The 12,995-nt window shown below is 41.6% G+C and overlaps 1 protein-coding gene across 1 annotated transcript in view; it reads left to right on the top strand.

The window, feature by feature from the left end:
- The window catches only part of ZNF277 (zinc finger protein 277), an 85,390-nt gene extending 73,805 nt beyond the window's left edge, over positions 1-11,585 (top strand). Inside the window, exons 8-12 of the mRNA XM_050936284.1 lie at positions 6,469-6,536; positions 7,914-8,010; positions 8,529-8,571; positions 9,165-9,339; positions 11,206-11,585. Of these exons, the coding sequence (XP_050792241.1) occupies positions 6,469-6,536; positions 7,914-8,010; positions 8,529-8,571; positions 9,165-9,339; positions 11,206-11,389 (567 nt within the window). The 3' untranslated portion in view covers positions 11,390-11,585. The remainder of the gene's footprint in view (positions 1-6,468; positions 6,537-7,913; positions 8,011-8,528; positions 8,572-9,164; positions 9,340-11,205) is intronic.
- The last annotated feature ends 1,410 nt before the right edge of the window (positions 11,586-12,995 follow it).

Here is a 12,995-nt window from a genome sequence, read left to right as displayed (position 1 = left end):
CCTGCTCCAAACAGCTTACAGTATAAACAGACAAGACTAACAAGTGATCAGACAACCTGGAAACATCACATCACAGTGTATAGTCTTTTTTTTAAAAAGGATTTTCCCAGAAGCTTTTCCACTCCAATTCCCCTTACTTGTGTCCCCATTGCTCACTCTGCCCTTTCCATAATAATGTTCGGGTCCAGTGGGGAGGGGGAAACACTGACAGTTGGATGGTGTCTGTTCTTACAGAGCTTGGCCCAAAACCCGTAATTCAGGACCACAGAATGGCAGTAGGCAGTCTTGCTGCTTCCTCCTCCACCCTGAAAGGGGTTGAGGGCACTGTCTTTAGGGGCTGGGTCACAGCCAGTCTGGCAGATCCTTCCCCTTTGTCTATCCATTGGAGTGTGGCCAGGAGGACTTGAAATACTGAGCATGCACATCCCTAATCAATTACACATTTCATTTTAAATTGGCAGATAATAGGCCACAGAGTAGATCCCTGCATGAGACTATTTTTTAATACCACTCCCATCCGCTCCCACTATTATGGTAGCTGGTCCTGTGGGACCCACGGGATCCCAATCCTGCTGCAGGGCTTTACACTAGTCCCATGCAGGGGCGCTATCATAGAGTACAGCAATGGCACTATAATGAATGGGTTTATTTTCAAATTGTAAAAACTTGCTGAAATGTGTACATGTTTCGCTCAGTCATTTTATTTTTTAAAGTTATTTTTGATATATTTTTTAAAAGAGTAAACGAATCTTTTTTTCTTGTGGCCAAACTGCAAATAATAGTTACCCTGTATGTTTTGTTTTCTTACTACTTGCTGGCTGAGCTTGGGAAGGTCTTGTGCTCAGCTTGATGGCATTTCTCTGTCTGTAATGTGATAACTTTTGAATACCACATCCAGTCAAATCCAAAATTTCAGGGTATGTTCTAGGCATCAGTGACCAGACCTGATTGATTTGAGGGGAAATCGGAAGACCAGAAGGGGGGAAATAGGATGAAACCTCTGCTAGCCACAACTGGTTGATAGCATCCATTTACCCCTTCCTTCCTAACACTTCTCCTATCTCATCTCTTGTCTCTTCTTCCAATAGAATTTAACATGTTGACACGGTGAATGACTTATCTCCCAAACGGAGAGAAAAATTATGGTGGGTCTGGGGTGGATATGTTATATGCACACAGCCCATGGCATTGGGGAGGAAGTGGTGGGGTCACACAGACCCTGGACAGGCAGGAGGTTGGGGGACCCTGATACAGGGAAAGGGAGAAAAGGGGGCACACAAGGCCTCTAACATGGGGAGTATGAGGGTCAGACAGCCCCCATCATGGGAAAAAATGGGTAGAGAGAGGGTAATGAGGGTTCACACAAAGCCCCTGCCATGGGGGCAGAATACAGAACCATGGAATGGATGATGGAACGAACGTGAGAGTATACAGAAGGCTAGATGGGGAGAAGTTGGGGGACCCCAGTATGGGGGGTCAGAGGAATAGGAGTGCACATAGAATCCCTGCCATGAGGGGGATAGTAGGGGACCCTGCAATGGGGGAAGGGGACACACACAACCTCTGATGTGGGGAGAAGAATGGGAAAATCTGATATGGGAAAAGGGGGGCACGCAGAGCTTAGCATGCAGATGAACTGGAGTAAGAGTAATAGGATGAAATACAATAGTGAAAAGTGCAAGGTCATGCACTTAGGGATTAATAATAAGAATTTTAGATATACGTTGGGGACGCATCAGTTGGAAGCGACGGAGGAGGAGAAGGACCTTGGGGTATTGGTTGATAGCAGGACGACTATGAGCCGCCAATGTGATATGGCTGTTAAAAAAGCAAATGCGATTTTAGGATGCATTAGGCGAGGTATTTCCAGCAAGGATAAGGAGGTGTTAGTACCGTTATATAAGACGCTGGTGAGACCCCATCTGGAATATTGTGTGCAGTTCTGGTGTCCCATGTTCAAGAAGGATGAATTCAAACTGGAACAGGTCCAGAGACGGGCTACTAGGATGATCCGAGGAATGGAAAACCTGCCTTATGAAAGGAGACTCAAAGAGCTTGGCTTGTTTAGCCTGGCCAAAAGAAGGCTGCGGGGGGATATGCTTGCTCTATATAAATATATCAGGGGGGTTAACGTTAGGGAGGGAGAGGAATTATTTAAGTTTAGTTCTAATGTAGGCACGAGGACGAATGGGTACAAACTGGATATTAGGAAGTTTAGACTTGAAATTAGACGAAGGTTTCTAACCATTAGGGGAGTGAAGTTTTGGAACAGCCTTCCGAGGGAAGTAGTGGGGGCAAAAGACTTATCTGGCTTCAAGACTAAGCTGGATAAGTATATGGAAGGGATGTTAGATAGGATAGTTTAATTTGGGCAATTGATCTTGGATTATCACCATATAAGTCTGCTCAATGGTCTGCGGGGAGATGTTGGGATGGGATGGGAACTGAGTTACTGCAGAGAATTCCTTCTTGGGTGCTGGCTGGTGACTCTTGCCCAAATGCTCAGGGTTTAGCTGATCGCCATATTTGGGGTCGAGAAGGAATTTTCCTCCAGGGCGGATTGGCAGGGGCCCTGGAGGTTTTTCGCCTTCCTCTGCAGCGTGGGGCATGGGTCGCTTGCTGGTGGATTCTCTGCAGTTTGAGGTCTTCAAACCAGTTTTGAGGATTTCAGTAACTCAGTCCTGGATTAGGGGTTGTATAAAAGTGGATGGGTAGGGTTCTGTGGCCTGCCTTGTGCAGAAGGTCAGACTAGATGATCATATTGGTCCCTTCTGACCTATGAGTCTATGAAGAAGGGACTAAAGGGCTCCATTTCCATATTTCTTAGGAGCTGCGCATCTAGGAAAGGTGCCTGCCATGCAGAGTTCCACTAGTGTGGTTTCAGAAGCCCTGGATGCCAGGTGACAGCTTCTGTAAGCCCTCCAAGCCAGTGCTTCGGCCCCTTCTCCTCATGATAGTGCATGCTCCCTCAGCTAGGCACTCAGTCCCACATCTGTGGAAGTCTGAAAGTGAAAGGCAATGGCAGGAAAATCCATCTTTATGGATTCATGCTATATCTTGGGAAGAAGGAATATTAAAATATGCAGCCACTTTTGTCTCCGGAACTCATTTTACACAGAGCCTTAAAGGTCACCTGTAAAGGAAGTTTCAAAAACTATTCTTGTTTGGATTTTTCTTTGTTTAGTTTTGGTTTTGGGGGGCTGGGAAGGGTGGGTCGTCTTTGTGGTATAAAAAAAAGGCCCGCTGTTTTAAAACATGTATTTTCTACTTTTTGAACTATTAATAATGTTAAGTTTAGCTTTTCCCCTGGCTTTGCGCAAAAAAAAAAAATGGTGTATTGAGGTCTCAGGAGATATTTATAGAATTCTCACATCTTAGATGAAGAGGCAGGGATGTTGAATTTTTTTTAAGACAGCCTTTGTGCTAGATGCTCAGTAGACACTAGAATTTAGATGGGCACACAAGTCAAAAAAAAAAAAAAAAAGAATTTTTAACAATCTGTCTAAAAGTCCCTTCCCCAGAGTCTCTTGGTTCTTATGATATTGTAGCTTCACTACTTCACCACTCACCAGGGAAGATCAAACCTGAATTTTTTATGTAAAAAAGCTAGCCATCAACCAACCAACCAACCAAAAAAAAAAAAAAAAAAAAGCCCCTCTTATGTACTTTGCCTTCTGTGTAAACATCGCAAAGAAACAAAAGCTTGTGCCCAATTATTTTTCCCCTTCCCCTTTTTGCAGTTCATATTTAACCAAAAGGTAAAGCTTGATTTCCCCCCCCCCCCGTTTCTTTTGAAGATGCTCTTGTGCCCATAGATTTCAAGGTAGTGGAGAAGAAAAATTGTGAAAACATCTGTTAATTTTGCAATCATGAGCTGCTATGCTGTCATTACAGACTGTAGTGTTGGCAGCCACAGTTTCCATAGGAAATGGTGGTGTGCAGCTGCGACAATGTGTGGGGAGAGGTGTTAACAGCTGCACATTATCTTAGAAGAATGGTAACATCAATGAGTCTCCACTGTAACTTGGAAATTTACACACTAGAGCGGAACATCTCTGAATTAATTACTGAATCTTCATTCTGTAAGTGGTAATGGCATCACGTTAAGGGCTATCAGAGATGTTTGTGTGTGCTCCATTTACCTGATAGATTGTAACAGCTTTGGAAATTCTCATTAAACTGTTAAATGATGAATATTTTTATTATTTTTTTATTTTATTTTATAAATAAAACCACATTGATGATAATAGCATTTGTTACCAGGGTATACTTAATAATGAATATCTTTATTAGAGTGACTGAGTATTTTAATAGAGGGAACAGGACTTGTTCAAATATTTAGGCTCCCTGTTTAAAAGTTTCCCATATGTATCTGAGATGTTCAAAAAGTTAGGGCCAATATAATTAAATATGATATGTGTATAAACCACAAGTGTAAAAAGTATGAGTACAAAACAACTATGGTCCTTAAGTTGTTGGTTCTGGTTTACTTTTGAAGATGGCAAGACTTTCAGGGAAAGAAGCACTAGAGAGAGAAAGTTAAAGGATGACTGTTGGGATATAGAACAGTGGTCTTCAGCCAAGGACTGGCTCTATAATTATTGTTTATATTTCAGTAGCACCTAGTGGTCTCCACTAAAATTGGAGCCCCATTGTGCTAGGCACTGTGCAAACTAAGTGACAGGCAGTCTTTTTGCAGAAGAGTTTAAGATCCAAATAGACAACACAAAAGGGAGGAAGAGAATGGGAGTGAAGTGACTTGGTCAAGGTCACACATCTAGTCCAAGGCAGAGCTGAGAATAGAACCAAGGTCCCAGCCCTGTGCCCTAACCCTTGGATCCCACTGCCCCTCTCCAATACTCTACAGCCAGGTCTACATTACAGCTGTTTGCTGGCATCCCTATGTTAGTCAGGGATGTGAAGAGGTATGATCCCTGACCAACACAGCTGTGTGAGCAGAAGTCCCTAGACTGAGTTAAAATGTACTTTTGCTGGTATAGCTGCTTATTTCACTCAGGCCTGGTCTACACTATCAGGGTGAGACGACTTAAGTTACGCTACTCCAGCCACATGAATAACGTAGCTGGAGGCGATGTAGCTTAGTTTGACTTACCGCAGTGTCTATACTGCGCTGGATTGACGGGAGACACTCTCCTGTCGACTTACATTACTCTTCTCCTTCCGGTGGAGTACCAGAGTCAACGGGAGAGCGATCTGCAGTTGATTTAGCGGGTCTTCACTAGACCCGCTAAATTGACCTCCGCTGCATTGGTTGCAGCAACGTCAATCCCTATAGTTATGGCCTCAGGAGTGTGGGGAATAAGCTTTACCAGCACAGTTTTCTCAGTATAAGCTGCATCCGCACTAGGAGCATCTACACCTGCAAAGCGCTCCTAGCATAGCCGCTCTGGAGGGGACCATATGTCTGATCATGACACTGTTCCTATTGCTAGGTCATATGAGTGCAGTACTGATTAAAGTCGTGGTCCTCAAGCTGCCAGATGTTTAATGCAAGTGTCGGGCAGTGTACTGAGCAAGTGGGCACATATATGTGGGAACTTCTCAACCACCTATAGCTAGTAGATGGGGAGAGAGAATAGGGCCCCCACCCCTTTCTTTATGCAGGAAGAAACCAGAAGGGGTGACAATGTTGCATCAATACTTGATGTGTGGAGTCATGACTGTTTGCTAGAAGCTGGAAATGGGTGACAGGAGAGGGATCACTTGATGATTACCTGTTCTGTTCATTCCCTCTGAATCACCTGGCATTGGCCACTGTTGGAAGACAGGATACTAGGCAAGATGGACCTTTGGTCTGACCCAGTATGGCCATTCTTATGTTCTTGTGACACTTTTGGCATGATTGCATTCTGATACCCATCAGATGATGAAGTGGTCCTCCAATGGTTACAGATTGAGTACCATTGTGTTAGTGCATTTTGCAGCACATCTCACTTACAGTCATAATGTTGATTTGTTCCTGTGTAAGCAATATATCAGAAAATAGAGTTCTTTTCATAATATTCACAGCATTGAGGAGGGGCAGGACTTTGTAAAAAAATTAAAATCTTCAGCCAGCTCTAGTACTGGAAATTGTCTGTTGTGATGTACTCCTCTCTTCAGAGATCCAAAAGGGCTTCTAGTAAGTTGATGGAATTGGAAACCGTGTGTATGCATGGAAGGTCAGCTTTGACCTGTTGTGTGTAAATGTAAATCTCTAGGCAAACATGACTTTCCTTTAAATTGGGGACCTCTCACTCATTTTTTGTTATGAATGAGGTGAATAAAGTTATGTTTTAAAAGAATTATGCATGTAACAACATTACTTTAATTTAAATCCACAAACATATAAGAGTAAATCCAAACTAAGATGTTGACTGTGACTTAAGAAGTTTTACGTTTATTCAGTTGTTTCTTAACATGTGGCACCTGTGTGGAAGTTACTTTTCCTTTATCTTGCATTTCCAGGAATTTGGAAAGTCCTGGGAGGAAGTTCAATCAGAAGATGACCGAGAACTGCTAGATAACGTGGAAGAGTAAGAGTTATATAGCCATTTCATGGAAGTTAAGAGTTTAATGGGGAGTTTGTGCTCAGTATACAATTTGAAAAGACTCACAACATAATCAAATCAAGCTCAGTTTTCATCAGAACATTTAATCAAAGGCACTTCCGAGCCACATTTAGTCTTTCAACCCCGCGCTGTTTTGACTGCAAAACTGTTCAAAGGAGGGTCATCCCCCTCTTTTTCTTAATACTCAGAAATGGCTGAATTGCTTTTCATTTATTGGAGCTGGGCAAATGCTCAACCCTACTTCAGTGAATAAGGAAATCATTAATAGGTAGGAAGCATTTTCTAGTGGTTAAAGCACAGAACTGGGCTTCAAGACTACTGATGGTTGTTCCTTGTTTTGCCTGTGATTTGAGCTTCAGTTTACCTACATGTAAAACATGGGTATAATAATACTTTTCTACCCCACATAGGTGTTGTGAATCTTGATGAATCAGCATAGGTAAAGTACTCTGAAATCCTTAGGTGAAAGCTCTGTATAAGTGCTAAGTATTATTATTTCAGAGTTATCACTACAGGTCTGGATGTAACTTATTGCTTAAATAAAATGCGTGTGCACTTGCACTAAATGTAACAGAAACAAGAATCTGTTCTGTGGAGTAATAATGTTTGATAGGTACATAAAATTGAGAAGACTCCAGCTGCCTGTCATTTGTGTCTTTTGTTAGTATATGAAAAGATTAGCAAGGCACAGTAGGGTGTGAAAGACTTTATGAAAATATACAGTTAAAAAGCAATTTGCCGTGGCTTACCAGATTCAATTTACTAAAGCATTACAGAATTTGCTTGCACTGCTATTCACTGCACTATCAGGGCCCTAACTGTAAATGGAGTTAATTGTGCAGCAGTTCAGAGCCCCAGTAGCCTAAGAAGGAGCTCTAGTACTTCTCTTCAGGGAAGTTCACTAGAGTAGTGGCCCAAACAGGTTCTGAGAGCCGAATTCCAGCAAGATTGTATATTCATTTTTGGCTGTATTTTGCACTCAGAGTAGCCATATTGAAGTCAGTAGAGTTACTCTGAATCTACAATACTGTAACTAAAAGCCAAATCTGACCTTCTGATAAACTTTACCTTTGTACTTTTTAGTCAAGGGGCTAAATTCTACCAATTTGGTAGCATATTGGCATGCTGGTCCATAACTAGGGCTTCTAGGCGCTATAATAATAGAATTAATAATAAATCCAAATTATGGTAACTCAGCTGAAGGGAAATGACTTACTCTGTACTTACATTAGTTCAGTGAGATGAAAATTTGGCTCACACTTCCACATCAGCTATCTTTCAAAAAAAAAGTCTCTTCAGGCCCTTTTCAATTAAACAAACACCTTGTCTCCTTCGTCATAGAGACTGGTCTGACTGGGAAGAGCATCCTGTCTGTGCAGTTTGCCTGTTTTGTGAAAAGCAAGCAGACACTACCGAAAAATTATGTCTCCACATGAAGGTAAAGCACAAATATGTTTAAATCACATTTGATTTATCAGTTTGAAGTGAACAGGAGGATTGTGGCAGTGCTGTTGAGATCAGGTCTTCTGTTGCATTACGAATACAACATGCATTCAGAATTATGCAAAATGCAATCATAGAATGGCCTTTTCAGTGCAGAACACAGTCATTGCATCTCCAATGTCTACTTTATGGAAAACTCATTGGAGCCAAGTTTTACAATGAGAATGTGAATCACCATCTCTGGCAAGTTTACATAGTAAGATGATAGAGGCAGCAATAACATTTTGTTAACTACAATGATTTGCTGACTTAGCATTTATTACAGTTAAACGTGCTACAAAATTGAAACTTAGATGCTAAACAGAGAATGGTAATTAAACTAACACATACAAAAATTTCTGGCAAACCCAAATCTATCTATCTGTGTTAGCCTGACTACATAAAAATTGATCTGCTTTCAACTTGGTATACCAGAAGTAGTGGTAATAATAATAAGCTATGTTTTTTTTCCAGGAAGCACATGGATTTGACCTTCTTAAAATAAAGACAGAGCATGGTGAGTAAGAGATGCTGTAATTGTCAGCATCTGTCATTAGTCTGGGAAAACCACAGCATAAGAATACTGGAAAACAACTGCATCACTTTAATTTTTTCAGATTTTAACTTTTCCTTTATGGAAATGCTGCTTTGCCAGCTGACAAAGCCCAGTCTATTCTATTTTTTGGAACTGCTGCTAATACTTTCCATGAAATAGCTGTGGCCAGGGTATTTGATATTTTCTCTTGAAATTTGGGGTTCTTTCATGGAATAACTTCTGCAGATCCCCAATCGAAGGGTCTAAGACTCTTCCACAAGACCATTTCAATCATCATTTCAAAAATGCTGTTGCGGATCCTTCCACTTTACGTAACAAGAAGCAGAGTGCACCCTGTGCCCAAAGCCATAGGGCTTTATGCCACGCGGTGAAGGGAAACAAAGTGTCCTTAATTTTTAAGCTGTATTACTGACCAATTCTGCTTTACCAACAAGAAAGCATACAGGAATAAACTTTTGCTGTACCTGTGTATACCTTCAGTAAAATTCCTTTGCATTACAAGTGCTTCTTTGTATTTTGTATCTCTTAAGTTGTTGTTTTCTGCCATTTGCCAGGTTTGAAGTTTTATCAGCAAGTGAAGTTAGTGAACTTCATCAGAAGGGAAATCCACCAGTGTCGATGTTACAACTGCAAGGAGATGTTTCAGTGTAAGACTGAATTAATAAGTCACATGGAAATTACCAAACACATTACATTCCTGCCAACCAAGTCTACGTGGGATCAACCACAGTACGTGCTAACTTGTGTTTTTCCTCCAGCATTTATGTTCCTATTTGATACTGCCCCACAGGAGTATGGTCTGAAAGCTCCATTCTGTGGCAATACTATGGTACCCAGAACTACCTAGCTCTTTGCAGGCCCAAGTGATGGTATGAGCACAATTGCAAGCTGTCTCAAGCCTACACTGTGTGAAATTAGAGGGGCTTTGGCACAGACTGCTGTCCCAGATGCCTCAACACTGTGTTGCCGTGGTTTGGGACAATATGCTACACAAGAAGAACGAACTGGCTAAACACTTACTTCCCCTAGTCTTTATGTAGCTCTTATAAGATACACTAGCAACCTGACTTTTCAAATACTCTGTTCCGCTTTATGCTTTATAACTCCCATCTCAGAAAGCCAGCAGATTCATGCCCCCTAGAAGTCTGCTTAAAAACAGCTTAATTGCCCAAAACATCTTCAGGGGCTCTACTGGGAGCCATTGAATTCTGGACTCTTATGTTAGAACTATATGGCTGTATCTATACTTAAAATGCTGTAGCACTTCAGTGCAGATATTCACTCCAGCAATGGGAGGGTTCTCCCTTCACTATAGTTAAGCTGGGTTGATGGAAGAATTCTTCTGTCAATTTAGCACCCTCTACACCAGGGGTTAGGTCAGCTTAACTATGTTACTCAGAGGTGTGGGTTTTTCAAACCCTGGGGTGATGTAGCTGGATCAACCTAACTTTTTAGTGTAGATGTAGCATTATAAAGGTAGTTCCCATCTCCTGTGCTTCATCATACTGACTCTGGTTGTGAAGGGGTACAGTTGACACAACAGCTTAGCTTCCACTAGGATGCTGTTTTCTTACCTGATTCCTTTCCTCTTGCTCAGACAGCTGCAACAGTAACCCCAGCCTGTGCCTTCTACCAGGCAGTGGAGTGCTGAGCAACAAATATATATATATAGCTTTTTTTTTTTGTTTGGTTGGCTTTTTTCCAATTAAAAGTGTCAAGGGAAGAAAAAAAATTGAGGTTTTACTCTCAGGAATCCAACTGTGCTGTGATAAGGGTATAACCACCCTTTAAAACCAGAGCACAAGAAAATACATAATGAAAACAACTAAAAAGTAATCTTTCCTTGCAGAATCCTTTAGGGTAGGGATAGCAAATCTGGCAGAAATCTCTATAGTGAGGCACTGGCTTTGTCCCATGGGATCTGTAAAAAGCTTGCAGCAATTGTGAACAAGTGTCTAGCTGTTTGGTATACACAGCATAATATGCTATGACTGACCATTTGTGGTCCAGTGAGTCAGACTTCTTGCCTGATTTAAATGTGACACTACACTATACTTGATGGCATTTCTCTATTTGTCTGTATGCAGCATGATAACTTTGGAATGCTGCATCTGATCAATTTCAAAACTTCAGGGTGTGCTCAATGGGCAGAACCTTATTGATTGAAATCCAAAAAAGCTTGATATCCATTAAAGTCAGGCTCACAGTGTATCCATTTGGTGCTGTGGGCAGAGAAATCTCTCTGCAGCCCTCTACTGCTCTCTACACATCACAGGCAGCAGCTTACTGAAAGGTTGCACACTTCATTGCTGTGCACCTAGCTACATCCCTCACTGTCCCACTCCAGGCTGACCCTTCCCACTCCCACTCCAGCCAGTCTTCCCTGGGCCCCCACTAAAACCTCCCCCCCCCCCCTCGCCATTTCCTTCTCCACATCTCCCCCTCCACCACCTGGATGGCCAGTCTCCTCCCAGTCAGGCTTCCATTTGCACTTAAGTTGAATAGATACAGTTAACTTCTAGCACTCAGCCTACATTCGCAATGCAATGTGTGACCCTCTAGTAATATTTTATTCTTAAATTTTGTCGCTTTCAGGTATTATTTTCCTACCTATGAAAATGATACACTCCTATGTACACTGTCAGACAGTGAAGATGAACTGACAGCCAAGGATCAAAGCGAAGATGTCCCTGTCATTAGTGAAGATCTTTCCGACCTAGAGGCTCTGAGACAAAGCAGTGTTTTAAACCAACTTCTGCGTGAAGAGAACTCCGATTAATGGAAGCTTAAACATTGAGAGAGAGATTTACTATTCTTCAGGCATTCTACCTGCAAGACTAACAGGAAAAATCTGATCTCACCTATATGCGAGTGTGATTTAGCCCATGATTGCTATAAACACACTGATTGTAAATGAATTGGAATACCAAATAAAGAAAATAGGCAATAAAAAACATATATAAACTCGTATTTTTTCTTGATTGTTGCTGCTTTGTTTTTAAACTCATGCTGTGGTTTTTCTCCGTTTAATTCTCAGTAGCATATTGTTTATTTGCAGTTTTATTTTATCTGACCATCTACAATATAGCAATACATGATGGCTGGCATTTGATGAGCATCTGGTGCTAGAGATGAGAGCACCCAGACCACCATACGAAGAATGAATGAAGCTTTGCTATGTTATATATTTTGCGAAAAGTCATATGGGGAAAAAAAACTGACTTCAATTAGAATCCTAATCACAAAACTATTCTTTAAAACAAATGCCAATATTTAACTTCAGATAGAGATCATTTTTCACCTTTAATATCTAATTTCATCGGTAGTACATCTCAAGGTTTTTACTTTACAATCTTGGGTTCCTATCCTGAAAACTGCCAACTCGTTTGTCTGTGTGGAGTCCCAGCAACTTCAGTAGGGCTCTGCATGAGCACGAGCATCTGCACAAGCATATGTGGAGGTGCTTGCAAGATCAGGGCCTTGATTTGTATTTGTAATGAGGACCATCTTGGATGTTATCGGGGATTTCAAGAATTAAAAACATGAGTCTCTTCAGCGTGAGCTAAAGTTCTGTAGCTGAGGGCTGTAACAGACTCACACGTCGTCTATACCTGAGGCAGTGTGGGTATAATATGCACGAAACCAGAGGTTGGCAACCTTTCAGAAGTACTGTGCCGAGTCTTCATTTATTCACTCTAATTTAAGGTTCCGCATGCCAGTAATACATTTTAACGTTTTTAAAAGGTCTCTTTCTATAAGTCTAATATATATAACTAAACTATTGTATGTAAAGTAAAAAATGTTTTTAAAATGTTTAAGAAGCTTCATTTAAAATTAAATTAAAATGCAGAGCCCCCAGACTGGTGCCCAGGACCTGGACAGTGTGAGTGACTAGCTTCAATCAACACAGGGTTAGAGGCTTTAGCCCTATCTACATCAGCACATAAACCATTGTCAACTCTGGTGCAGATGGGCTGCTGACAACAAGTACAAAATATACTACTGCAGACAAGGCATTAGAATTTGGCAGCAGAGCTGGCACTTCTACACAGGGATTGGAGGAAGCTCCTTATAAACGATTCTGCTGCCACAACCCTCTGGTTCAGGAAGTCTGCCCCTGTCTTTCCATTTATAATTGATGTTGGGGGTTGGTTTACTTCTTCCCCTAACCATGGGTGCCTAACCTCATATGCTTCAAGGGGCACAAGCTCTAGCCCTCTGCAGCTCTTCACCTCAGGTTGGTGCCCTCACCACTGGACTGTAGAGCCATTCTCTCTCTTTCTGTCCCAATGCATATGTCCTGATTTTATAGAGACAGTCCTGATATTTGGGGCTTTGTTTTATATAGGCACCTATTATCCCCCACCCCTTGTCCTGATTTTTCA

This window comes from Gopherus flavomarginatus, chromosome 1 (genome assembly GCF_025201925.1).
Source record: "Gopherus flavomarginatus isolate rGopFla2 chromosome 1, rGopFla2.mat.asm, whole genome shotgun sequence".
In the NCBI taxonomy this organism is placed as follows: domain Eukaryota; kingdom Metazoa; phylum Chordata; order Testudines; family Testudinidae; genus Gopherus; species Gopherus flavomarginatus.
This window is presented reverse-complemented; position numbering and strand designations above follow the sequence as displayed.